General features: G+C 40.5%; 2 protein-coding genes across 4 annotated transcripts; both read left to right on the top strand.

Annotated features, from left to right (window-relative positions):
* Positions 1-737: 737 nt before the first annotated feature.
* aqp4 (aquaporin 4) lies at positions 738-5,063 on the top strand. 2 transcript variants are annotated; one of them, XM_069692039.1, is made up of 5 exons: positions 738-898; positions 1,352-1,769; positions 1,852-2,016; positions 2,663-2,743; positions 3,921-5,063. In XM_069692039.1, the coding sequence occupies exons 1-5, from the start codon at positions 840-842 to the stop codon at positions 4,170-4,172; spliced, it is 975 nt and encodes a 324-aa protein (XP_069548140.1). In that variant the 5' UTR covers positions 738-839; the 3' UTR covers positions 4,173-5,063. The 2 variants fall into 2 exon arrangements, with proteins under 2 accessions (XP_069548140.1, XP_069548141.1); XM_069692040.1 differs by lacking the exon at positions 2,663-2,743.
* Positions 5,064-11,326: 6,263 nt separating this feature from the next.
* kctd1 (potassium channel tetramerization domain containing 1) lies at positions 11,327-24,015 on the top strand. 2 transcript variants are annotated; one of them, XM_069692053.1, is made up of 5 exons: positions 11,327-11,743; positions 17,451-17,629; positions 19,004-19,148; positions 20,280-20,585; positions 22,794-24,015. In XM_069692053.1, exons 1-5 carry the CDS (start codon positions 11,735-11,737, stop codon positions 22,953-22,955), a joined length of 801 nt encoding a protein of 266 aa, XP_069548154.1. In that variant the 5' UTR covers positions 11,327-11,734; the 3' UTR covers positions 22,956-24,015. The 2 variants fall into 2 exon arrangements, with proteins under 2 accessions (XP_069548154.1, XP_069548152.1); XM_069692051.1 differs by lacking the exon at positions 11,327-11,743 and adding an exon at positions 16,327-16,674.
* Positions 24,016-27,505: the final 3,490 nt, after the last annotated feature.

Raw genomic sequence — 27,505 nt, 5'->3', positions numbered from 1 at the left:
CTATAGCATGTATCATAAATTAAAATGTGATGATTCTGTGTTTTCTCTAAAAAAAAATATGTAATTTGTGAAATAACTAGCAAAGATAAATATCTGTAAAAAACAACAAGAAAAAAATGTTTTGCAAATAGATGCAATGAAATGAAAGAATGAAAATATTTCCCAATAAAATGTAATGGAATAGAAGTATAAAGTTGCCTGAAATGGGAATAGTCAAGTAAAGTACAAGTAGTCCAAAGATTTTCTAAAATATTTGATTTTATATGCTTCCCTGAATCTCTTTATCATTAATAATCTTTATTATTCACAAAAATAATTCTATAATAGCAGGCATTCTAAAAGTATTTTAGAAGGACCATAGCTTATTATTGTAAGAGAGTTTTTGACCAGGTTAATTTGATATGGGCAACAAGTTTTTAAATTGACAAAATTTTAATTGAAAGAATGAGACTGCACTTTCAATGTTTGTAAAGTTTGTACTTACCCCAGTATGTTTTTTAAAGTTTTCAGGACTAAGATGCTGAGGTTGACTATGTGATCGCACTTTGTGCAACAGAGCCACTGTTTGCACAGCAGTCAAATCTCTTGGCTCCTCCCCCTATGCAGACTGTTTAATTCCTGTGAGGGGATGCTCGGGTAGTAACCTAATAAAGCTGCTGGATGCAATCCCAGGGCGCAATGTGTGGATCATGTTCAACTGACAGACCTGCTCTCTGCTCCACTCCTGCACTTACACAACGTGTCTTCAGTAAGTACTGCAGGTACAGCTATTATAACTTGTACAGGAGACGTGATGAAGGAAGACGTGTCTTTGCTGGTTGAATAAATCACCAGGACCTATGAAAGAAAACATATCACACACAACGGGGACAGAGAGAGACCGAAGTGATTGCATTTGGTAAGTTTCAGCTTTTGATTCCGTAACAGAAATGACTGAACTTAATGCATGTTGTTGTTTTTCTCTCTCCTGGAGCTTTGCTGAACAAATGTAAGGTTATTTAGTTTTAATTTCAACATTTTTCTCAATTTACAGTTACGAGATATTTTAATTAATGCAAATCTTATTCTCTTTAGCATTAATATTCTAAAGATATACATTATTCTCCCATCCTGAGTAAAGTTCAATGAGTGGCAGCAATTAAATGTTGTATGCTTTGGCTGTATACACAATGTTTAAAGAATGCACTGTATGGCATTTTGTCATGGAAAGTCACTGGCTTAAATCCCTAGTGGAGTTATAAATGTTTTGTCCACAGGCAATCTTGATAGGGTTCAGTACATTTCCAGCCACATGCACACACCCGGAATACATAAGTAGGCTAATAATTTTTCTCATTATTCTTTGTGCCAGGAGGTTCCTGTCCTGGTGTAACTGTCAGAGCATAATGGTGGCATTTAAAGGGATCTGGACCAAGGACTTCTGGAAGGCTGTGTCTGGAGAATACCTGGCCACTCTTATCTTTGTCCTTCTCGGCCTGGGCTCCACCATCAACTGGGCTGCAGGGGAAGAGAAGCCTCCCCCAGCTGACTTAGTCCTTATCTCGCTCTGCTTCGGCCTCAGCATTGCCACTATGGTGCAATGTTTTGGCCACATCAGCGGTGGACACATTAACCCCGCCGTTACTGCAGCTATGGTTGTAACTAGAAAGCTGAGCCTGGCAAAAGCTATGTTCTATGTGGTGGCTCAGTGCCTGGGAGCTATAACAGGAGCTGGGATTCTCTACTTAGTCACACCTGCTGCTCTTCGAGGGTCCCTCGGTGTGACCACAGTAAGAAATCAATGTGGCTCATATTTAATTTGTGCGCAAGATACGTTTTCTTATCATTTATAAAGAATATGTTTCTTCCTAGGTAAACTCCAAGATCTCACTGGGACACGGCCTTCTTGTGGAGCTCCTTATCACATTTGAACTGGTCTTCACTGTCTTCGCCACCTGTGACCCCAAACGCGCAGACCTCGGTGGCTCTGCAAGCCTGGCCATTGGCTTTGCTGTAGCCATCGGACACTTATTTGCAGTAAGTTGCAGTAAGCAGTCAGGGTAACAAGGTTACCTGACAATGTTGTATTCACAGAAAACTTACATTAAAACAGTTACATAAAACTTTAAACACAAAAGAACAGCCTCAGAAATCTTCTGCAACCCCATCTACATATCAGCTGACTCCTCCAGCGCTCCCATGCCCCAGCAGTGAAACACAGATTAATCTGAAGATCACATAACACCAAACATTAAAGAAGTCTAGAACAAGGCTAGTTCCAAGAGCATGCTTCTCGAGCTAAAAAAGAGCAGGTGCATCAAGCATCTATTCCTCAACATGTCATAATGTATGCTTTGCAGCAATTCACACCCACATGCACATCTTTAATGGAGGCTGGCATTGCATGGCAACCAATCTCTGGGGGCTTCCTGAACCCTGCAGAGCAAATTAATGCACAGGGAAATAGATGTTATCTCTCGCACTGCTCAACTGAATTCTCCCTTGGTCTATTTAGCAAATTCATGAATTACAGTATGTACTGTGTATTCATCCAGATAAGACACTTTGTGTAAGTCAAAATAAGACATCATCATACCTAACATGTATCTGTGATGTTAGTATAATGCACAACCAGGATATTTCACCCTTTCAACTGATAACAATGCAATTATTTGTCTTTTAGATTCCTTTTACAGGAGCCAGCATGAACCCTGCTCGTTCCTTTGGGCCTGCAATAGTCACACTTAACTTCGAGAACCACTGGGTAAGAGATACTTTCCTAAGAGGATAATCTTACTTTCTGAATTTTGTACGGGCAAAATATAACTCCTGAAAGTGTCTGTGAATATGTGCACCTTCGTGTAACAGAAAAACTCAATGGCTCAAAGGTTATGTCACAATGTCATGTCGACATGTCCTGAAATAATTTGCAGAATAAGTTGGTAGTTATTTGAATGTCACATTTTCAGCACCAAAAACAGTATGAACAGGTATTTACTAAAGACCACAGTCAAAGAATAATCTTTCACTTACACCACAATTGCGTAACCTCAAGGAGGAAGGTTAAATGCTCATTAAGAACTTTATTTGACCCCTGAATTTATGAATCCATGCAATCGATGACATGTCATGGTATCACAAATTCACAGGTTGTTCAACTCCAGCTACATAATAAGCTGTCACTGAACAAGGTGTAAAATAACATTAGCACTGAATTTTTGTATCCAGGCAATTATTTCCACTGAGCTATTTGCAGACAGCCTGGTGTCATGTTGAGTGTGTGTGACAGTTTTGGGGGATGTACTGGGTGGGTACACTGTAAATAGGTTCACGCTTATTCAACAAAAAAATGTATGTTCCCCTGCTGCCGTAAAAAGGCGAATCAACTCAATTTAGGATCAATAATACGCTTAAAGTTGTTTTATGTGTTTATGTAAAACTAACCTTTAATAAACTCAATATTTGAAGTTGAATCAACATCTGTTTAGTCACACTAACAAATCGTACAAACAGGTTTGCTTTCATTTCTTCAGTTTGAATTGTTAATTTTCATTTAGCATAAAGGTCAGTCTGCTAAAATAATGATATAATAATGACCATATATCTCTTTAAAAAAAACTTAATTTAATGAGTTGAGTGCACTCTCAGTAGTATATTTGTTCATCTCAAGTTTGCAAGACAAAGGTCAAAATCAAAAGTAGAAATCTTCTTTTTATTTGTTAGTAAATTATATTTTGAATGGTAAAAAACGTAATTGGTTGGACTAAATTCCTGCATGATTTTTTTTACAGTGTAACTCTGTCACCGTGTCTGACATATACAGAAATGTCTTTCCTTGGTGGGAAATGTTTGACACTGCAGACACCGACCTTACCGGTCTCTAATGAGGCACTCATTAGCCACATGTCTAACTAAGCTGTTTGTCTTGCTGTTTATGGCAGGTGTACTGGGTGGGCCCCATTCTGGGGGGCATCTTGGCTGCTGGCTTGTATGAGTACCTGTACTGTCCTGACCCTGAGATAAAGAAGAGGCTGAAACAAGTGTTTAAGAAGGACTTATCAGGGAAATACAGGGAGGTGGAGACGGACGACATTAGCATCAAGCCAGGCTCCATCCACACCATCGATCTGGAGAAATATGAGAAAAAAGATCCTTTCCAGGACTCGACGGGAGAAGTGTTGTCCTCTGTATGACTATCACGTGCACTGGAAATGGAGACCAATTTGTAGAGCAGAATGACAATCAAACTTTGGAGTATCCATCTTAAGCCTGTCCCCCCCTCGAAAGAATTTACCCTCAAAGCAGAATATGATTTCTGTCCACGACCCAACAGGGCTGTGTTACTTTCATTGCCATAAAGCTAATATGATGTTCAATCCCTCAATCCCACAAACATCTGCAGCCTGTTCAATACTCTTCCCGAGGCCCTCCCTGAATGAATCTCTGGCAGTGTTGGCATGTGGTGCACGTTGCATTCTCTAGAATGAGAGCACCGCCAATACATTGTGTTGAGGAAATATGTGCTGGGTCAAACAATTATGTGGGGTCATCACGCTGAATTGGAGAAGTGAAGAAGAAAATGCAGCCTTGTTATTTTTGGATTAGTGTCACATTTGGTCCATGTACTGCATATGTAGTAAAAGCAGAGATCTTCCTTGTGATCATTAAGCACATTACAGATCCCAAACAATGTAAGACAGCTCTGACAAGCTTTATTACCAGCGTTGTATTACATTGCTCTCTATTTTCAGTGCATTAGTCAGGGAAACAACTGGTTCATTGTTATGGAAACAGTGTGTTTTTATAAAAATCCATCTGCAGTTAGCACACGGATTTTTTTATTTATATTTTTACTTCATAAAATTGTGAGATTTAGCTGGTTTTATTTCATAGATGTAGACTTTTGTACCACTTATCGCGGTATGCATTTCTATCGATCATAATTAGTTATTTATTTATTGATAGGATATTTGGCTGATCTGTGTTGTTGATTTTGTGTTCAATAGTCTCCAGTTTCTGTGCTCACAAACTGGAACTTTGACAAGATGTACAAGATATTTCTTTGAAATAATAAAGTTTTGTATTATCAATTTTTCTGATGTCATTGTTAATGAATTATCTTTGATTTGTCTTTTTATTTATTAATGTTGAGAAACATGCAAACAGAATAGTTGCACAGGTGCACTGCAACTTCCAAATACAGTATTATTAAGAGGTCTGTAGTGACCATACCTCCATGGTTTTTCACTTGAGACACTTGTTTCTGGTCATATGTGCTCGGCACTGGGCAGAGGAGTGATGGATTGGCTCATCTACCTTTGGATTATGTCTCCCTATGGCCAGATAAATGTCCACAGTGTGTGTTCCCTGAGTTAAGTCACTGAGGAAAGCTCCATGTAATCTCATTCTATCAACAGAGAGCACAGGCAATGATACCACTTTGTGATTGGAAATAGAGGTGATCTGTTATGTCTACACTTTATTTCCTTTGCTAAAAGAACTATTCAATCCTTTTCTGGAATGTGGAGGAAATGATCAGGCCCTCTGATCCTGCTGCAGTCGCTGAAGTTGTCTACATGTCGCAACTATATTGCATTTACAAGGCTTGAATACCAGTGTAATTCAGACACTAAATCAAAATTGTTTTTATTCCCACATAGACCAACTCCCCCCACCCCCTCCAGTCACGTCAACATTTATATGTGACAACGGCATCACCTACTGGCCACAGTGTGAATCGCCTACTGTGTAACACTGCTCCCATTTGTATTTCTCCAGGGGAGGGCAGCCATGAGCCTTGGATGTACAGATTACACTATTGGTATAGGCACAAGTCAGTTTTATTCAGTCTGAGCTGCATTTCATTTGCGACTGGTCCAGGCCATTAATTCAGAACTACACAGGAGGATCAAGTGTTTCATAAAGCCCCATAAAAGGGACCCGGTAATCAAATAGGAACCCGAGCAAGTTAACAGTAAAATACTGCTTTTGTCAGCCTTTTGTAATTCCGCATTTTTACCATTTTATGTGAGTAGTATGAAAAAGTCTTGGGATACAACTGCCTTAACTGAATGGCATTCCCAATACTTTTCTGTGTTTAAGATGAAGCTGCTAAACTATTGCTGTTGACTCTTCGGTGCCCACTGGAGTTGAAAAAGGACAGCTCTGATTTTCTCAGCAGTTCCATTCTTTACCTGCAGGCATGCTGCCTGTGTCCCTTGAGACTCCAGTGGCTCGAGGCCAGCTCCCTCTCAGCTCCTCTTAATCATCTTTATAGCCCAAATAAATGCGTACATAAATGATGTTTCATGCATTGACTATTTCCTCTTGGGACAGATTATTTGGAATGGGCTCTCTGGGCTTGTATTTATCTGCCCGTGCTCATCTGTAGATTAAACAGAGAAAGACAGGTGAGGGTAGCAGTCTCTTTTGGGTAGGAAATGTGGTTTCCTTATTTTTTTCATATTGGTGATGAAGAGTAAATTGTATTCTGTACATGCAGAACAAAACATTTAAACAATTTTCACACCCTCAAGTGAATCAGAGAAGTGCCAATCAAATTGTGAGATTGCATTAGACAAATGAAGTCACCAAACTTCCAAAAGGTTGCTGCGGACATCTTAAATAGAAAAAGCAAATAAAAAGTAATAGCAAATAATAGACCAACAATTTTTCAGCTGTGTTCGTCAGTATCCCAAATAGCTTATCAGCAAGACATTAAACAGAAAACTAATAATGTATAGCTGTCATAGTGGCTGCCTCTATAATTCATTAATTTATTTTCACATTCATTGCAAAAAGTAACAAAAGCTATACAAGGGCAATATTGTTATAATCATAGATTTATTTGCACACCATACAGATGCCAGGAAATGATATCTCAAAGTGCATCTCACACTAATCTAACAGAGAACAGATTTCTTGTAACTTGAAAACTTGGATTTTCAATTCCCAGCATACAACAGAGAGGGCAAAAGATAAAACACACACCTTAAAGATCATTAGCAATTAATATTTGGGGATTCGTGAAGAAAAACAGCGTTAAACACTTGTTTAATAATTCATACTATAAACAAGAAAGTCTCCCACTTCCTTAATAATTTAGACGTAAGCTAATGTTGATTTATTCAGGAAGGTCTCTGCCACCAGCACCGCCTGGAGTGCCCAAATTTGAATTAAAGTAGGACAGTAGCAGGCGAGTCTGTAATAACATTTGTATAATTTTATTATTGCTCTGGGCTCAGTTCATTTCCTCCTCCAGTAGCTGCGTGAAATTGTTTGATTCTGGAAACTGCCTTGAGTCTGCGGCTCTGGGGTTGGAGGGTGGTACAGGAACAGGAAGGCATGCGACACTCTCTCTGTCTGATGCTGTCAGACACATAAACACAGACACACACACAAAACACCACATACACATACATACAAACATGCAGAGAGAGAGAGAGATAAATAACTTTGTTATTCTGGGTTTTGTAATACTGTTACATTTGGCTCACTTAATAACTCAAGCTGTCTTGAGAATATGATTGATACTCTCACTCACCTTGTCACTTCTGATAAATATTTTACTGCATTAATGTGAGATAGCTGCGGAGCGGAATAACTCATTCATTACATTATCAAATCATATAAATATGAGAGTTTGTGTTTATGTCCTTTTCCAGCAGAGCGATTTTCATTTCTTGCTAATATTAGTCAAAAAAAGTGAAGCAAAAATGTCTGTGCAAAGAGTTTGTTTGTAAAGAAGCTGATTTGATGACATTCCAGCTTTTGTAACTTTACTACTAAGAAATATTTAATTTCATTTGGCCCAAGAGGAAGAATTAAACTCCATAATCATTTGGGGTTTACTAAGTCTTATCATGTGATTTCTAGTTTGTGGTGTTCCTCTCCTATATTGTGATTTTGTTTACCAATGATAGGACTATCATTTGCGAAATGTTAATTTACAAAACTCTGATTACTCAAACACAAACAATCAAGTTTGGGAGGTATTAGCTCATGTAACACACACCTGAGACCCCGGTGGCTTTGACACAGGAAGGGAGGGTGGAGAAGTTCTGATTGGTTTCCTCGGGGCTCTGCTTCCAACTTCCCACCCGCACACATTCCCTCACTCCTCCTCATCCTCCCCCTTCAATTCCTTTATGCAGAGCAGCCCAAACTGCAGTTTGATGAAACACATTTGTTTGACTTAACTCTTGCCTCGCCATCATGGCTAAATCTCGAAGGCCTGTCGGTGTAATGTGGCCCAACAGCAATTGGGTTAATGAGAGGATATATGTACAAGTGTGGGACTTGACCGGAGGAGCTGTTTTCCATTTGGGTTTGGTCTGCTCATGTTATTAGGGAAACCTTTATTATTGTTGCCCTCTAGTGGGAACCATATAATAGGATTACATTTTATTAGAGCCTCCCAGCATTACCCAAGCAGCCCCCTCCTCTTGTCTCTCTTCCCCTCATAGGAGTGTCACTGACTGCTCTGTCCATTGTGGGTGGGATGGTGCATTTGGGGCTGCAAGGTAAGCTAACAAGTGGGGAAACACATGATCCCATACAATGGTGATCCATGTTGTCCGAAAAAAGTGGCTTGGCAATGTAAAATCTTAGGTTTTGATCAAACAGAAAACTGAAAACATTTTACGAGCAGAACAGACTCTGTCAGGTGGTTGGTTAACTGTAGTAACCTCCATTGTAAAAGTAGGCACAGACATGCATATGAAAACTCAAAAGAGTTGCCATGTTGAAAGTTTCTGGAGAAGGGCATGAACAAAAACATAACTATGGGGCAGAGGCTTGATTCTTGTCTTTGTTACTATCTGTATACAAATAGCTCCTCTCTCATATAATTGCCACTGTTAATATTTAGTCTTTCGAAGCCATGCCTGATGGTATAGCTTGAACTACCTTGTAGCAACGAAGACATACTCCAAAGCTTCATTTCATTGTGCCAAAGATAATATTTGATGAGCAGTTCTGCCCTAAAACTGTGCAACCCTGCAGGGCAGACTGAGTCAGGATCTGGAGCAGCTTCAGCACTTTTTCCTTCCTCATCCCACTCCCTTACATAACCACGGGCCATTAGAGGGGTGTGGTGAGCATAGCAGCAGTTATCAACATGGTCTGAGGCTCAAACAGCATCTCTTGTTGTCCACACTGACTTGCAAAAAGCAGGAAGCCCAATGTCAGTAGGTAGGTGCAGTGGGTATTCACAGGTTTTAGATATTATCTGTCACCTGAATAAAGATTTATAAATGTCTTTTGAGTAAAGCAGTGTCTTTGTTCAGAGATTCTAAGATAAATATTCAGATGCCAAAAAGTCTAGATTCTGTTGCTGTTAAAATAATAATGGCAAACAGAACATCAAATTCCTGCTTTAAAGTGAAAAAACAACAACAACAACAACAAAACAGCAGATACAGGTGACCCTGACAGGATAATGGTGAATGTAAAATGCAGTGCAGCAGTGACACAAGTAAAGAAGCATCAGAAAGTCACCAAAGTGATATTTATTTAAAGTTTGCTAATATTTGGTACAATAAGCCACCTCTCACACCAGACAAGGTTGCAGCCAGAAAATACTTGATTGAAAGTCTGCTGAACTGCTTATGAATTTACCTTTTCACGAATAAGAGCAGGGGTTTTCTATTTCCTACTTTAAAACTTATTCACTTTAAAAGTTGAGAAAGAGCAGATTGATAACCAACCTAATAATTACTCCCAGTTTTTCGAGACATTACGGCAGTCTGTTTCTCAAACTTCCAACAGGCAGAGTGAGTTTTCCAGGCCTCCTCTCTCCTTTCTCCAGTATGTGCATTTATAACCCTATGAAGCCATTCATGTTAGGCCGTTTCTGTTTGGGGGGGAAGCTTACATCTGCAACCAATCTGGATAATTTGTCCATCAACATATGGTACATCTAGCCAGTGCTCGCCTGCTGTTGCTGCTGTATGTTCGGATCCAAGTAAAATACTACCCCTCCATGGCAACGTTAGAAAAAAATGTTGGCATCCAACTCCACATGCATTCGACAATCTCCACTGGTTAGTTTCAACAGTATCTGATGCATATTTTGAATACTTAAGTGAGAGGATCGCATTTGCAATGGGTTCCATTTGTGTAGAAAATGGATAACGTATGGGATTTTTAGGCCTCCGGGTGTTCTTCATTCACTATAGTTTGTCAGACTAATGGCATAAAAATGTGCATGTATCCTTGACAGTCAAGGGTGGATGTAAAGTGCACCAGCCAGGAACCTGTGGGGCAAATAACTTCACCTTAACACTTTAATCCTGTGCTCATTTTCTTGTGGAACATGATGGTCAAGAAGTGGAACGTTTAATGGCTGGATCGGATAGGCAAGGGATAACTGGCCCATCCTCAAAAGCAATTTTGTTTATCTACAAAAGATGCTCTGAAAAGGGGAACTCTTTTGATGAAGACAGCTGGGAAATTACTTTGTATGCTTGCATCCATCAGTCAGTCCCTTAGACATGACATTCTTAGTCCACTGCTGCGCCAAAACAAATAGTTTGTTCCTTGGACGGACATTAAAATACACAATCTGTTTGTTATTCCACATAATTACTTTCTCCATATTTTTCTTCTATTCTTCTGCTTTGTATGTTGGGTAAAATAGCATTGCTAAATTGATTTGCTTTCATAGGTGCTCTTAAAAACGAAGTTGATGCTCTCAACAGTAGGGGGCGCACGAGGTATTTCAGCCTATAACTCCATCGTGTATGGCAAGGAGATAACTGTTGACAATGTAGAGAAATAACTGTCAATTCGGTGTCCAGATGTAAACAAAACTGCGTTGTTACAGATAAATGATTTATGTTGACTTTAAATATGTAATTCCTTTACTGTGTGCATCCTTCAAGTGAGCCGAAAACCCTCAGAAGTGCCTCAATCTTCCTGAAATCATGCATGGTTGAACATTTGAAATGAGTTCGCACATCACCCTTAGGCACTGATTCAGACTTGATTGAGGCAAGGCAAGCTGCAAGTGCTTATTTATACAACTACGTCATTTGGAGGTTGTCCAAAGGGAGGAAGGAGGCTGAAAAGATTACAAAGGAGAAACTATAGCGAGGGAGAATTTCATTAACCACGTGCCATTAATTTAATAAGTTTATTCTAGGCTAATCAACAAGTTGTCTGATACACATGCAGTGTGTATGGCATGGTTTAAAGAAGCAGACTAGACAGGTTAGATGTTTGAGAAGTAGTGGGGGGGGGGGGGAATCAAAGGACTCCACCAACAATCTATATAATTATCATCATCTGCTGCTTTTCCTCCCTGGCAAAGAAACACTCCATCCATTTGTAGAAATCGCCCGGGGGAACGTTACATCAAAACTAATCATAACGATTAAAATCAGCTTCTCTGCGAGAAGGAGGCAATAGGCAAGTTGGAGGCAGGAGGGGTGAGGGTGTTGTAAATGCAGAAAAAATTATTTATTTGATTTTATAAAAACATAAACTCAACAAAGACTGAGGCATTGCTGCTGTGATCTCTTCCTTTGCTCGCAGTTTTACTCTGCAGATTGGTTTAGACTGGGGCAGAGACATGAGCTAATTGTATCCTGATCTTTGCCTTGAGGGGTTTCGGAGCCCTGGAGCAAGTATTCTCTGTATTTTGTTCTGTCTACCTTAGCCAAGCTATTGCATTTCTCGCTGGTGTAGGAAGAGAAGCAGATCGTGGGCCAAATCGGGAGGAAAAGGTGCACAAAAAGATACTTTATGCCGCCCTATGTTTCAGGTAAGCGAAGATTTATTTGGTTTGCTATTATTTCCGAGGTTGGATGGACTGGGACATTGAGGCGCAGCAGCTTTTACGCATGTGCCAAGCGATTCGAGCGGTACAGTTCTTAAAAAAAAAAGATTTAACCACTTCCTGGCTATTGTTCCTTAGTTACTGTACAAATGTATGCGCGTGACTAGAATATAGAGGGCTTTGGGGGAATCTAATGTAAACGAACAGCGGATTAGACTGCGATCTTGTCGAGCAAACACTCTACTTATCCACCGTGTGAATTCGCTCATGGCGCGTTTCAGCTCCGAAAACATCACCGTCTCCGTCTCGCTGTTGCTGTACAACTTGCTCGTAACTTACTTAAACCCGTGTTTGTCGTGTCCGTAAATATTTTTTGAATTCAGTTTTGTCGTGAAACAGTTCCATTTCCTGGCTGCCCCAGATCTTCTAATGAAAGACGCCATTGTGGAGTAATTTTGCCCCAGGCGTATTTCTTATTCTGTATGACAGGATGTACCTTTTACACACGTCAAAGCAGAATCTGTGAATCATCCTTTAATACAAGCCGTGGCCGTGTTAGGAGAATCATATTCGTGTAAAAGAGTACAAAAACAGCAGCGAATTTTGCCTTCTCTCCCTTGGCTTTCTGACCGCGCCGTGCGTAATCAACTTCAAGGTCCGGATGCGAATCGGGAAATATGTAGTTACTAAGTAGTTCTATATAACAGTGTGGTCTTATTTCGCCTGTAGGATCGCAATGTGTAAACTATCATCAACTTTTGTTCATAAAGTGTGTACTTTGCATCCTAAACAAAAAATGTATTGTGTGTTTGGTTACTTAAACATTTGTCAGTGGCCATCAGTGAGGTACTTATAATGACATTAAAAATAAAGCTCGTGCAAGTTTTGGTCACCTGTAATAAAAGCCAACAGCCAGTTTCAACAGTTCCAGAGGCTAAATGAATAAACAGTGAGACTGAGATGTTGGGTTGTCAGGATCGATCACCTGATGGCGCTGTAACTATGTTACACTACTTTATATCTATATTACTCTTTTTACACCTTCTGTACATCTGCTTCCCAGTGAATTTACACTTAACAAACACACCTCTGAGCTGAGAGAGGACACATAAAACAACTGCCAACATAACATTTAGAAATCTGCATAATCACTTAGAAGTTTAGCTTTCTTTGCTGGATGGGAATGTCTGAAAATAAATGCTGTTAATATATCTCATGTTGTGGCTCTGCCACTCCTGTGCCCTAGGACAGGTTGCTCTTTGCCAGTGAACATGCACCACTGTCTCCAACAGCCTGCAGCAACACAGTGCTGATCACACTTCCTGATCTATGACGTCATGCTGATGTACAGCTGCAGTAACTCCACAAAGAATTATTCTGAGGTAGACGTGTACTAAAAGTCGAGGAGTAATTATGTGCCTTTGATACTATCTCAAGACTGTTAGCACATGCAACTCATTTGGATGTAAAACCTGAAAGTTTGTATCAATTCAGATCACATGTTATTTGTAGTTAACAATTCTATGACTGTGTGAGTCTCAAACAGATTGGATCTCATTGATCCAGTAGCGTTGGATGTGATTTATATCCTCATATATCAACCAAAGGTACAAAAAAGTGGTTTATCCAGATATTTTAATTTCACTTCAAGAAACCAGTTGGCACAGTCTCTTTAATCTACTGTTTTTTCTTGCAGGCAACTGCTACATCATTTGAATAAATGCCTAAGTAGTTTTTACCCTGAACACATTTGAGCATTTGTCACCACGAATGTAAAAAGCTAATATTTTTACTGAGAAACATGGGCGATACAATTACTTTAAAGTTGTGAGGTTTACATAGTACAAATTACAATGTCTCTGTTCTCATCAAATATTAAATGGTTATTCATAAAAAATTTTTTTTTTTTTTAACACAAAACCATTATTCTGGACTTATGTCAAAGGTCACGACAGAGTGAGTTGAGGAAACATTAAATACAGAGTAGATGCGGTAACTAGATATGGTATTATTATTTTGTAGCGGCATGTAGCTACATATCAATGTCTGAAATCCATTTACAATGTCCAAAGGGATACAAACCTGACCACCAGCTAACCTATAATGTCGGCCATACTGTTATGACAGTTAGCTACCTGTTATATGTTTTTGCCTTTACAGCTGGCAGTGACTGAAGTTCACCCAAAGTCTGTAGCTGTCTGTGTGTGGACATTTAAAACAAATGGCCGCAGGCAAGAAAGCAGAGACAACCCATCCAGATTATGTAAATACCAGTCTGCCTGCCTCAAACTGAATGTTAATGCTCTGATCTGAAATGCTAATTGTGTCTTGTGCGATGTGTTGAAACAGTGAAGAGCTGCATTGTGGGGCCAACAATTGAAAGTTAGTTTGTTGCTTATGCTGATATTAAAAGGCCCCTTGATTGATACAACAGCAGACAGATACTGGCTTTCTACATTGCTGGGGCATTAGTGGTTAATATCGTGCATTAATGTTTTAAACATTTAACAAGAGCTTCATTGTTTGTTCCTTGAAGTCTGAAGGAAAATGTTAAAATTCTGATTTTGCATAAAAAGGCCTGTCGCCGACAGAGCATTGGTGGAAAACAAGAGGAGTAGCGGGAGCAGCTCAGGTGCACTGTACCTGTTATAGATTTGTTTGTGCATACTGTGCTGCAACAAAATGACATGAGCTTTGTAAACGAGCAGATTCTCTTAACACAAAAGTTCAAACAAACTTCTTCACATTGCAGACTTCTGGAGCCAAATTCAAAATGGCAACAGGTAGGAAAAGTGATCGTGTGGCAGGTCTGTACTGACGGCTGATAAATGAACCAGTAATGATCTGTCCTTAATCACATGCTTACTTGTGGATTCAGATGAAGTTATGACCTTTGACCTGCTCTTGAGATCGACGTGTAAAAGGCCAAAGTGCGATGTGGACATCGGTCTAAAGAAAAGGTCCACTGCACTTTGTCTTTATTTCCAGCAACTCCAAGTGATTTTGTGATATAAGAGCACGTTCCCTCAACCCCCATCCACCATCCCCCCACCTTCCACCCACCCAACCACCCGTTCTCTTTCACCCTCTCTTCTTTCTCCCCTGCAATTTTCCATAATGCCTTACAGATTTTACACTCAATCCACCTTTGCGATGACAAGGCTTTGAGGAAATCCAATTCCACCAAGCTGTTTTCAGAACTTACTCTCCACAGGCACACACTCCCTCTCACACACTCTCTCTCATACACACACACACACACACACACACACACACACCACCACCATCTCCACAAATTAGTCAGGGAACAAATTACCTGCATTCTGAGTGTGATCCCACGCACTTTGCCGGCTGCCTTACACAGGTCCCCTTTTGAAGAGCAGCCATGTGATTTCTCTCTCTTTTGCCCTGCAGGCCCCTTTGCCTTCTGCGAGGGATTCTGGAGTTGAATTTTAAAACTATGTATGGCTGCTGCCTGCGCTTATCAGCGCGTGCACAAGTGGCATGCAAATCAGACCAGGATCACACACCGCATTGGAGGCCTACACTCAAAGGCAAGCTTAATTGCTAATTGGGTATCTAGGTGTGAAACTCACACTGCCAATGAGAAGCAGGAATGTGGATGTTTTAAGGCCAGTGGTTGAACTAATTAATTTTAATCTGAATGTTATTAAAAATTGTGGATTCCCTGCATTTTCTACGAAAAACAGCCCAGGAGAGTGCTGTGGCAGTACTTTTAACTGCAATTGGACATGTTGTGGTTTGGTTTTATACTTCGTGACATCTTGTGGTCGTGTTGCAATGCTGGTGTGGTCATTGGAGGTGGTATTTACATGCACACTGCAGCAATTATACAGAGAATCTTACATTTGTCAGGAGTGCAGTCAGTGAGACGCAGCAGAAGCAGTAGTTTTAAGTGTCTTTGTCTTCGGACAGATTGATGATTTGGTTGGGGAGCGGTTACTTAGGTTACGTTTCTTTGTGCACATAAAGGACTTTTAAGTTAATAAATGCTGAAAATATTTTGTTAATAATACATCTGGGCAACTGAAAAGGCTACTGACTGATGTAGTGTGATTGGAAAGATCATGTCAGTCAGGTGTAAATGAGTGATGCATGTGCGAATGTGGTTGGTGGGTATTATTGGCATTTTTGTCCAGGTGGTTGAGCAGATTGGCGATAGTTTCTGGTTTGTCAATGTTTGAACTTTGGACTATGTGGGACTGTTGTGTTGAAGGAGGGTCTGACCTGCTGATACAAAAACGGCTGCTGAACAATGGGGAGCCACTTCAGGGGGGAGGTGCCCGCCGCAGAAACACTGCTCCAAAAGGGGGCAAAGGCCAGATGTGGAAGGTCCAGATGTGAGCGTTACCCCGGTTCGCATAACCAGGCGATTTAATTTTGTTAAGCAGGATTTGTTTTATTCAGAAAATGCGACACACATACCTGCCACTGAAGCAGCGACAGCCCAAAAGAGCCCCGGGCGCTACAATGCTAATGTTGTCGGGGGCTTTGACTTCTCCCAGCCACTGCAACGAAGCTGCTCCGTGTGACAGCCACGGCGCCGCCGCTCTTCCCCCGGTGCTCGCTATCCCGCTTTTCACGCCTCTTCACATTTGGCAGGTGTGTTGGAAAAAGCCGACCGCGTCCTATCTTGTAACCTTAAAGTGTGCGCTGTAATGGACGAAACGGATATCATGGACTTAACACATCAGAAAGCGAGAAAGCGACCGCGTCCAATCAGTTCTGTGGATGAGTCGGTGCACGCTTCCCTCAAACGGCTCCCGATCCGGGCAGCGGAGTGCAGGGATCCCTCACTGATGTTCGCTGTCAGAGGAGAGCCTATTCCCGCAGCATCTCTCAAGCAAAATGACCATTCGCTGACTTCCTCTCCAACCACAGTGATGCCGGCGCAGGTAAACGCGTAAAAGTCCGATATTGTCTGGGGGGAAAAAGAGAAATAACTTAACACTGGTGTCGATCTGTTACTTTTGTTACAAGTGCAAAGTGACGGACACTTGAGTTTTATTGAGTGCACTGAACAGAGTGTCTTATTTCCGTCTTTGATGTGCACACATTGTTTGAATATCAGGCACAGTCCTCTGTTTGCTGCTTTCTGCTGTAATTTACTGTTACACTGTTTCTCTGTAATATTTCACTCTCGTCCTCCTCAGTGATTAGGATGTGACTATTTTCTCCAATCTTCATTCAGGCTCTGAAACTTTTGGGGATAAAGTAATTTTCTTCTCAACAGAAATTGCCTGCTAATGGTGTTTGTAGGTTAACACGAGACAGTTTCTCCAAATCCTATTACAGTATTCAAATCAAGAGTCATTATTGCTCATTTCCAAGACTGAGATTGATGCTCCAAATTAATTTGGTTTTGGAGATTATGGCCCACAGGAGTGGATGCTTGTGGATGGTGGCAACATTCAGGTCAAGGTCAGGCTGCTCTATCTTGCAGGAAAAAAAACCTTCCTTTATACTCCTGACTCTGGGAGTGTGTTCACTGAAGACTGTTGCGTCTAATTATCATTTCTTTTAATTCCTTCTCTATTCTAAATCTATCAGCACCCCCGGAGTTGTTGTAATTGTCTTTTTATTTTTGATTTGCAGCAGACAATACAAAAGTGAAAGCATCTCTGTCTTACCTGCCTGTGTCATTATATTTTCTCTCTTTGTGGTCCTTCAGGATAATCGCTGCAGCATGTCCAGGCCCATGATCACGCGGTCACCAGTGTCTCCCTTGAGTAACCAGGGGATCCCAACACCTGCACAGCTCACCAAGTCCAATGCTCCTGTGCACATCGACGTAGGCGGACACATGTACACCAGCAGCCTGGCTACCTTAACAAAATTTCCAGAATCCCGGTGAGTCTGCCCGACCATTCATATGTATGTTAAGAGTGCGATGAAGAATAAGTTTTGGTTAGAGCCCGTGTTGAATGTTTGTACCCAGATTTTTGCTAAGTGTCAGGTAAAGAATTTCACTTCAAGCCAGATGTGTTTGTCAGTGTCAGAATTTCCTCACAATTTAATATCATCCAGTTTTATGTTTAATGTCAGTATATGACAGTCAAGTGTCACACTTCTTCAAATCACAAAACTATCTCAGGAGATGTATTCAAAAACATTTGTGGTGTCAGTTTGTTTTGGATTTATCAGGTAAAGTATCTCAAAATATCTCCTTGTGGAGTAAAGCCCACAGAGTATTTTGAGGGGTAAACAATTTGCAGGAGCTTCACGTGTATGAATGTAGAGCACAGACAAAAGCAACTTGGTTATTCTGACAGATGTCACAGCAGCAGAAAAGAGCCAAAGGGCATGGAGCCATCTGGAGGCTGGGAGGCCACACTGTCGCTGCGAGCGCAGGCCCGAGGGTGACTGGCACCCTGCCTCAGGCAACCAAGCACCAGCTGGTCCTGACCTCTCCAGACCACCTCTGCTTTCATCTTTCTTTCTTTCTTTCTTTCTTTCTTTCTTTCTTTCTTTCTTTCTTTAGTGACTGTCCTCCTCCAAACAATGACCCCATAAGTCTTTTGTGAAAGCAGTTTATTACAACCCACCGTTTTGTTTTAAAGTTACGTGCTGTTTAAATAATGCCAATCTAGTGTTACAGAGAAGCAGTTTAGATGACGTGTAGTTTCTCCTTGTTAGGAGGAGAGGTGGGTTGGATGGAGAATTAGCGACAGCAACAGACTTGGCTCGCTTGGTGAACATGGCTCGCTTTCCGTTTCCAGCAATGAGTCAGGACAGTTTTGTAAAACTGAGTTTACTGTTACTATGACAACGAAGGTTGCATAACTTCCAAGGAAGTTGTAACTTTAATACACAAGTAGTTCAAATGATCATTTTAAGCCAAACCATTATCTTTACCCAACTCTAACCAAGTGGGTTTCATGTCTAAACCTAACTGTATTTCAGAAACACTCCCTTGGGTTGTATTTGAAGGTAGGAACAAACGGCCTATTTTGTAGTGTGGGTTGGAGCACTTGTTGGAAAAATTAATCACATCTCTTAGCACATGCTCCTGCTTCATAATATATTGTCCCTTTCATTCGTCACACACAAGGTCTAGGATACCAAAACAGTCACTCATGTTTTGCTTTAAGTGTTGTTGTGAACTTTTGCTTGCAAAATTAAAAGAAAAAAACCGTTTGTTAATCTTGAGATGTTCTCCTCCTACCTCCTTCCTTCCCTCCCTTTCTGCCCAACCTGCCACCCCTCCTCGCTCTCTGTGGGTAGAATTGGTCGCCTCTTTGATGGCACAGAGCCTATAGTCCTGGACAGCCTGAAGCAGCACTACTTCATTGACAGGGATGGACACATGTTCCGCTACATCCTCAACTTCCTCAGGACGTCCAAGCTCCTCATCCCAGACGACTTCAAAGTGAGTAGATGTCCATCGTAGAAACTGTAAAGTCCCATCAGCCAGTCAGCAGTCCTACAACTTAGCACACACAATGCATGCTAAGGCCGTGGGATGCCTTCAGTCATTGGTCTTCCCTGAATTGCTGAAAACGGTTCCCATGCTGGAGACAAAATGTTTACCAAACAAAGCTCAATCATAATGCATTTCCTCATCAAGAGATGAAGTTTGGGCCCTTCCAGCCATTAGAAGTCAATGATTCTTTTGAGATACATAAGGAAAACAATAAGCTTACACTGAGACAAATAATTGTGCTGGCAACGGTGGCCACACGACATGTTATTCCTGCAGCTCTCTATGTTCTGTTGCCAAGTGTCCATCCAGGGTGGCTCTCACTGCATGTGACACATTAACATTCCTGCTTTTTACTTGCATGTGTCATTTAGTCCGTAATTACTAAATGTACCCTGGGAGAAAACAAATAACCACATTATCTGATGGACTGTCCGCAGTGCAACTCAATCAGTGGAAAGTATGTCAGTTAAAATAAGCAAAGACAAAAGACAGGCTCAAGTTCAGGCTGAGGCCATATTCGCAATGGGTAGATTTCGAGAGGAGCATGAGAAAACTCGAATGTGGCGCAATTTAGGCCCTGCAGCCCTGCGGGTAAATGATCTGCTCCTCTACCCCACGCAACCCTGTGCTACATGTCGCACCACATCTCCTCTACTTTGGATCTTTTGTAATTTTTGCTGAATGGTGTCTTGATTAGGGTTTATTGCTCGTTCATGTAGAACGGTGCATTTCACACGGCTTTGTTGTTTCATTTTTGGTTTGGCTCCACATTAGAAAGAATAATTGTTACTTGAAACTTATTGCTTCTTCTGTTTTTCATTGTTTTTCTCTTTAGTATAGCAGAATGCATTGAGGCTAATAGTGTTCTCCAATTTAGTCCAGTCAGGGGGAATTTCTTTGTCCAGTGACATTTTTGTAGGGTAAAAATATTTGGAGAGTTTTTAAACTACTCTGAAATCATATCTAAAATGAAGCATTTTCCGTGTTTTTAAAAATGTAAACTCTACAAGCAGACAACCTTACATTTCCTTTTGCTGGATCCTAAGATGTGAACTCTACTTAACCCATTTCCTACAGGACTACAGTCTGCTGTATGAGGAGGCACGATACTTTCAGCTGCAGCCCATGCTTGCTGAGCTGGAGCGCTGGCGCCAGGACCAGGAACTGGGTCGCGTGTCACGCCCCTGCGAGTGCTTGGTGGTGCGTGTTGCACCCGACCTGGGCGAAAGGATCACGCTCAGTGGTGACAAGGCCCTGATCGAAGACGTGTTTCCAGAGATCGGCGATGTCATGTGCAACTCGGTCAATGCCGGCTGGAACCATGACTCCACGCACGTCATCCGCTTCCCACTGAACGGGTACTGTCACCTCAACTCTGTCCAGGTAATGGGAACTTTTGTCTGTTGTGGGTTTAGCGTCTTTAATATTGAGTATTCGTCAATAAGTACAAACACTTAAAGGTCAGATAAAGCGATGATTTTATAATATGCTTTACTTCAAATGGCCAAGGAATTGACTGAGGTGATAATCTGTTCATTCGCCATCTTTCCATCTGCTGTTACAGAGCAGGTTTTAAAATTTTACTGATGTCTGATTGCAAACTCTTATCTTTCTTTAATCTAATCAAATCACAAGAACAGCCTTGCAGAAAAATGAGTTCTTTGATGACTTCATCAAAGCATTAATTTAGCAAGCCATCATTACACATGTCTTCCACCATCTTTACTTTTCTGTGATCTGACTAGAATAATAATCTTGACTTTGGATGGTCATCTTCAGTACTTTCTTCTTATCCATCTTTTGCAACACTAGTTTTTAAAAAAAAAAAAAAAATTTTTTAATCTTTGCTCTTATCTAAGGGATGGAAAAGGGGTGAATGGTAGATTTGACCATATCAGAAAGGCTGACACGTTCAATCATGGTAGAGACTGACATGAATGTGCAAACGGAGGGGAAACTGACAGAAAGCAAGAAGAGAGGAGCAATTCAGGATGCAGTGAAAGCACTTAGGTAGACATAAGATGATGCCCCTGAGTGTTTCAGTTGGTGTTCGGTTTGATGCAAAGTTTAGAATAAAATCAAGCCTTTTATTGGCCTCTATTCACCGATTATTGTTTATGTTTATAACATCCGAGAAACAAGTTTTCTTGTAAGATTTCCAATCAAACGGTAAATAAGTATTAAATAATTAAGATTCAAATACTGAAGTAAATGAATACAAGCAATGATTTCAGGTTGATCAAAGATGTCATGGTGTTCGTAAAAAAAAATTTAAGGTTTGGGGAAGTTATTATAATAGTGTAGCAAAACTACGAGTTTGAAGTCTTTAATTTTTAAGGAAGTGCACACTTGACCTTTGCTAATTTTTTATTTTACTGGATGGGAAGGATTCAATATTCTCCTTTCTAAGTGTAATGATTTCAAGGGAAAAAACAGATACTTGTAAGAGTGAAACTTTATAACAAAAGCCTTTACATGGAGAAATATATATTGCATCTCAACAAAACAAAACAAAAATCAGTTGTGTCAAACTCCAATGTTATAACCAGCATGTATTTGGCATTTCTGCATTTACCTGATTATATATTGATATTGCACTAATTCATTGATGGTAAAATCCTCAGATATGCATCAATATGCAGGAGAGGCATATTTGAAAAGATTTCACAATGATTGGGACTGTGTCTCCATCTGAGGAAGTCGAATCTCCACCTCCTTTCCAAAAACACACAAACAAACCCGTCTCTGAAGTGTGTGAGTCGTGGAGAGCAAGCAAGAGAGTGAGCATGCTCCCTGGCAGGTTGTCCCCAGGCAGGGCCCATAATCCTGTTTGGTTATTAAAGCACGCCGGCGGTGAATGCTGTATCTGCGGCTAATGGAGGCAGGGCGGGGGGTGTGGGGGGGGGGAGAGAAGGAAGGGGAGCAGAGAGAGCTGCCAGCAGTAGGGGGACCTTTGTAGTTTTGGCGGAGGCTTGGGCCTGGGGGAGAATTGGGGAGAGGGGGTTTTTGCTGAGCAGCCCACACTGAGCCAAGTGGCAAAGAGAAAGCCTCACTGCTCCCTGGGGCCTCTTCGATGGAATGTGATCCTACAGCCCCCCTGGACACGTCTGTAGATGTCTGCAAGGCTGCGAGATCAGGAGCAGCTACACACACACACACACACACACACACACACACACACACACACACACACACACACACACACACACACAAACACACATATAGTGCAGCAGAAAACAATGAAAATGAGGCAATATGAGAGGCTCTTGGTTTTTGTGAAAGTCTTGTGAAAGTCTCATCCAAATTCCCGTCACAGGCCGTATGTTGCTGCAGCTTACTCCCAATGCTGTTTCCAGTGCTAGACCTAACTCTAACGCAGCCGCGTATAATTGGAGGAGTTTCGGGTGATTCTATGTTTTTCAGCTTTACAGGCGTAAACAAAGGGTTAGAGGTTACATTCAAGTTTAAGCATCGCAGTTTATAGTGACTAGTGACACCACAAATAGTTATAATGAAAGATGTGCCTGGTCTGCTAATGTCTTGAATTGTTTCTGACATTTTCCTCCTTCTATCTTGTTCCACCTTTCCCAGGTTCTAGAGCGTCTCCAACAACGTGGCTTTGAGATCGCTGGCTCCTGCGGCGGAGGCGTGGACTCATCCCAATTCAGCGAGTATGTCCTGAGGAGGGAACTGAGGAGGACAAGTCAGCGAGGACCCAATTCAAACAGGATAAAGCAGGAGCAGCTGGACTAGAAACCTCCCGGGCAGCAGGAGGTGCTAGACTTTTCTGTGGCAGCCAAACGCTTGATGCTGCAGAGCTCTGTGGACTCTGTTTTTCTTTATTTCCTTGTTGATGTTTTTGTTTTCTTAAATTTGAGAACCATCTAGAGAATTAAAATGAAGTGCAGCAGGAGATTTTTGCCATAAGAAGATACAAGACATTTGATAAGTTTCAGATAGCAAGGACATTTGTGATTGTCTAGCCCCCATAAACCAATTTAAAAAAAGATTTATATACGCTGGATCTCCAAACAAAGTTTGTTTTAAAACTTGGAGCCTACGTTAGATTGAATATGATTTCTAATTTACCCATTTAAATTAAAAATGGCTTTTATTGCTAATGTAGTGTGTTGCATAGCTTGTCGCCAGTGACTTGATTTCATTGTCTCACTGGCATATTGGCTAAGTCTGTTTTTATCCCTCGTTCTGAAAAGGTCACTGATGTGTTGCTTACAGTACAGAATGTCTCAGTTGTCATATACAGTTAGTTTCAACAACAGCATCTTTTTTTCACAATTAACATGATGTTGAATATTGTGATACCAATGAAGTGTTTTTACTTTGACTGAGGTTATTTTATTGGCGTATGCCGTAAGATAGAGTTGACATTAGTACCAACAAAATTTAGCATCAAAGACAATACTATACACAAAATAATTTTGTAAATTATCATGTCACACCATTTGCCTCATTGGGGAGTATGAACTACAAATCCCATGTGCTTCCTTGGGAATTATTAAATTGGATCATAATATTCCTCTGAGTCATGACCTGTAAATTTTCATCGTATATGTGTTTGTGTTTTTTACATTGAATCTTTTTAAAGCAAATTTGTTGCCTCAGACATGACTGAACAGATTAAAAGCTTATTGTACTACCCACTCCAAGATCGCTTTTATTTGTAGTGCATATTGATATGAAGTTGGATATAAAGTATTTCTAAGATGACTGACCCACCTACGCTCCCGAGATTTGAATAAAGAGGAATGTAGCAAAAAAAAAAAAAAAGTTAAATAAATCTCAGCTAAAGTTGTCACGGTGTCTGTTCCCTGTTTTTACTTTGCTGCAGGGACTGAGTTCACATCTCTGCACAGTGTTGCATTTGTGTGGTTAGTTACTAAATCCTAAAATGTGAATGAATGCATCTGGTGTACCTCTTTATTTCTAGCATCCTGAATGTAATTAATAGCGAACAAGGCCAATATCTTTCAACATTATGTTGTGTTTTATTTCTCTCCAACCAGAGAGGTGAAGTGAACTACCCAGGCAATATTGTACCTTGGAGGATTTATGCTGGTGCATCAGTAACTACACAGGGCATTCTTTACTTAGTTATATTGAATAGAGCCGACTTCTCCACGCAAGTCCTGTCAGTTGTGCTTCCACATATTCCTGCAGGGCCAAAATCCAAAGTGAAATCCCACACGGAGCCCTGTCGTCTTGTCTCCATCCCTTTTGGCAGAATCTCCACTTTCATTGGCTATCTACGGTTTATGCTATATGTCTCCCTTTCAGGCCTCTTTGCCCCAGATTCCCTTTTGACTGACGGTTATTCTTTTATTTGGCCAGAGGTGCAACTGTGAGTGGTGCACAGCAAGGCTTTTTTTTTTTTTTTTTTTTTTTCCCTCAATCATAAAAATCAAACATTTCTGTCTAATTAAGCATTCTGGGTGCAGGTAGCAAACATATCAACTTCCAATTTAGTTTGTGTTTAAGAGATTGTGTGTATCACAGGTTAATTTTAAACAAAGCTACTCTGCATATTTATTTAAATATTCAATCCATATCGTAAGACATTTTTCTTTTAATATACCATTTTCAGTTTTGATGAGAAATCATTTTAAATACAATTATTTGCTGGAGAGGTAAAGCAAAAGACTAATATTGCTCAAGGTTGTACAAATATAAAGTTACAGCTAGCAGCCACCTAGCTTTAGCATAAAAACTTCATATTTATCACACAGACATGAGAGTGGTATCTGTTTACTAGTATTACAGATTGGCATATATTTGGGTAGCAAATGTGGTTATGGACATGAATCCCAATATAAAATCATCCTTTTTAATCTTAAAATGTTGTTATGGGTGGTGTCAGAGAGGGAATGAACATATATTCAGTTTTAAATCCAGTGATACTTTTTATGCAGCTTATGTGATTTTTTTTTTTTTAAGTTTGTTACCTGTGGGGCAGCCTGAGTATAATGAGACCTTGTCCAGCCCTATCGCTTCTCACTTCCTGGATTCACACTAACATGAAAAGGAATTAGAGATTTTCTCCTCTCAGGACACAGTCAGTTGGAGAAAAGATGAATGGTATTAAGAAACTGACTTCCAGTCCTTTAGAGGACAGGGGTTTGGAGGAGAATAAAGCAATCTGAGATCCTCCTCTCTTCTGTGGTGTGTCTGTGATCATGTCTCTTTCACTTGCTTTCTCTCTAGTGATTATTTCCAGTCATCAAAAGGCAGAGTGGGGCCTGGGGGATGTGGCTGTGGCCATCTTTCCCTCAGTCCTCTGGCTCTGCTTACTCACCACTAGTGAAGGTCAGTGGATGGACTCATTCACCTCATCTTCAAATCATCAGCCCTCATAGTGCTCAGTTCTCAGCCCAGTGCAAGCAGTGGCAACTGCTCCTAATGAATGTCCTGACTAAATACACTTATTAGATGATATACATTATGTTGTACTCTGGATTTAGTCTCACTGCAGTAATCTCTCTTCTTCTGTGTTGATCTGTAGGTAATACTTTGTCCTGTAGGTGCCTCCTACCTTTATTGAAAAAGCCTCCTGGCCATTTTATGCCAGCAAGATAATTATAAATGTAACCTATGGCAAAAAAGCAAAAACACAACTCCCACATCTCTCCCTTGCCATTTCTCACTCTCTCTTTCCCTCTCTTTCTCTCTCCCCCTCCCGTCCTCCCCCACCCTCAGCCTCAGGAGCTGATTTCAAATTTTCAAAGATATCTCATAGTGAGGCTGTGAGATTGAAAGCTCATAAATACCTTTATTATAATATAATGGTCACATATTTCTGCCCATTATTTCTAGTGGATAAATTAGTTCATCTGTTTGATGAATGCCTTCACAGACTTTGGGGCTTTAAATGTTATTAGATGGACAATCGCTGGTAGAATAATATCACAAATGGCCACTTGATAGTAGAAAAATATGTCACAGTGGCTTTGCTTGAGTTATAGAAAATCAAGTTTAAGGACAAAGTGGAGCTAGTCTAGATCCAAAAACCGCAGCTTGATATCTGTACTGATAAGTTCTTAAACCTGTTTCTGTTGTTTCTGCTGTACCATATTAGTACATAATCTTTAATGTCCCAAATTTATATTGTTTTATGAACCCAGGACAACTTGTAATAATCCACAAAAACATCCCAAAACATTTTTTAATGCAGTAAGCTTTGATAACTTCCGCAGTGGTTTTGCTAATCCCTGCCTTACCAGACATTGTGGCAGAAGCAATCTTTTAGATGGTCAAACAACAAGGGAGATACACAGCTTGTGACTAAAGCCAACAATACGTTTTGTTTTGTTTTTAAACACAAGAACACGTAGTTTCTAACATAGTTTCTGTGACAATTCTGTAATCATTTTAACAATTTTAACGTCACCACAGCGGACATTTGAGAAAAGCGTTATGCAAAAGTACTCTGACCCAGTGTCGGCAAAAACTTGATGAAAAACAACAACAACAACAACAACAACAACAACAAAAACCCAGCTGAAAAACTATTCTGCACAGGGAGGGACATCTGAACACAACCGTCCAGTCAGAAGAGCCATTAAGAGCTCGTGAGGCTGTACTTTGAGCTAAGTAGTAGCATGTTTGAATTGACACTGCTATCATGACTATGTCGAGCAGGTACAACTCTTACCATGTTCCCCATCTTAGTTCAGCATGTTAGCATTCTTTTGCAAATTCCCACTGTTAGAAAAACTCAAGCGGCCACAGAGGATGACTGGAATAGTATTTTATTCACATCAATATTTAATTGGGACGTTTTGATGCTTTGGGTCAAGTAATCTTTTGACCTGAATACTTGAGGCGCTGCCAAAATGATTACAATTCATCCTAAAGGAGACATTACAAAATATTGTGGAAATCCATCAATAGTTGTTGAGATAGAGCATCAATGGAAAATATTGACAAACCTGTAGAACACACACACAGGAATCCATGCAAAAATTGCAGAGATATTTCACTAAATGAACACAAATTTCAGACTGCCATTGGAGGAAAAATGAGAGAATCACCAAATTCAGTAGGATCCATCCTCTCGGGAGAATAAATGCTTTCATAATTACATGTTGTAGAAGAGATAAATCCGTGTGAATCAAAATAGTGGACAGACTGACTGATGGAACAGACTGACATTGCCATGCCTAGAGCCATACTGCTAAAAGTAAAAAAAACAAAAAACAGATGACAATCTCTCAAGTAATGTCACTCAAGTAAAGACTTCAGGAAGTTTCTCCAAAGCCACTGTAGAGACTATGTACCAGGTTTTTTTT

This window comes from Brachyistius frenatus, unplaced genomic scaffold, assembly GCF_029030835.1.
Source record: "Brachyistius frenatus isolate BFR_SWC_R1_liver_20210118 unplaced genomic scaffold, ASM2903083v1 Contig_12, whole genome shotgun sequence".
In the NCBI taxonomy this organism is placed as follows: Eukaryota; Metazoa; Chordata; class Actinopteri; family Embiotocidae; genus Brachyistius; species Brachyistius frenatus.
The sequence above is the reverse complement of the archived record's forward strand: the minus strand, read 5'-3'. Positions and strand labels throughout refer to the sequence as shown.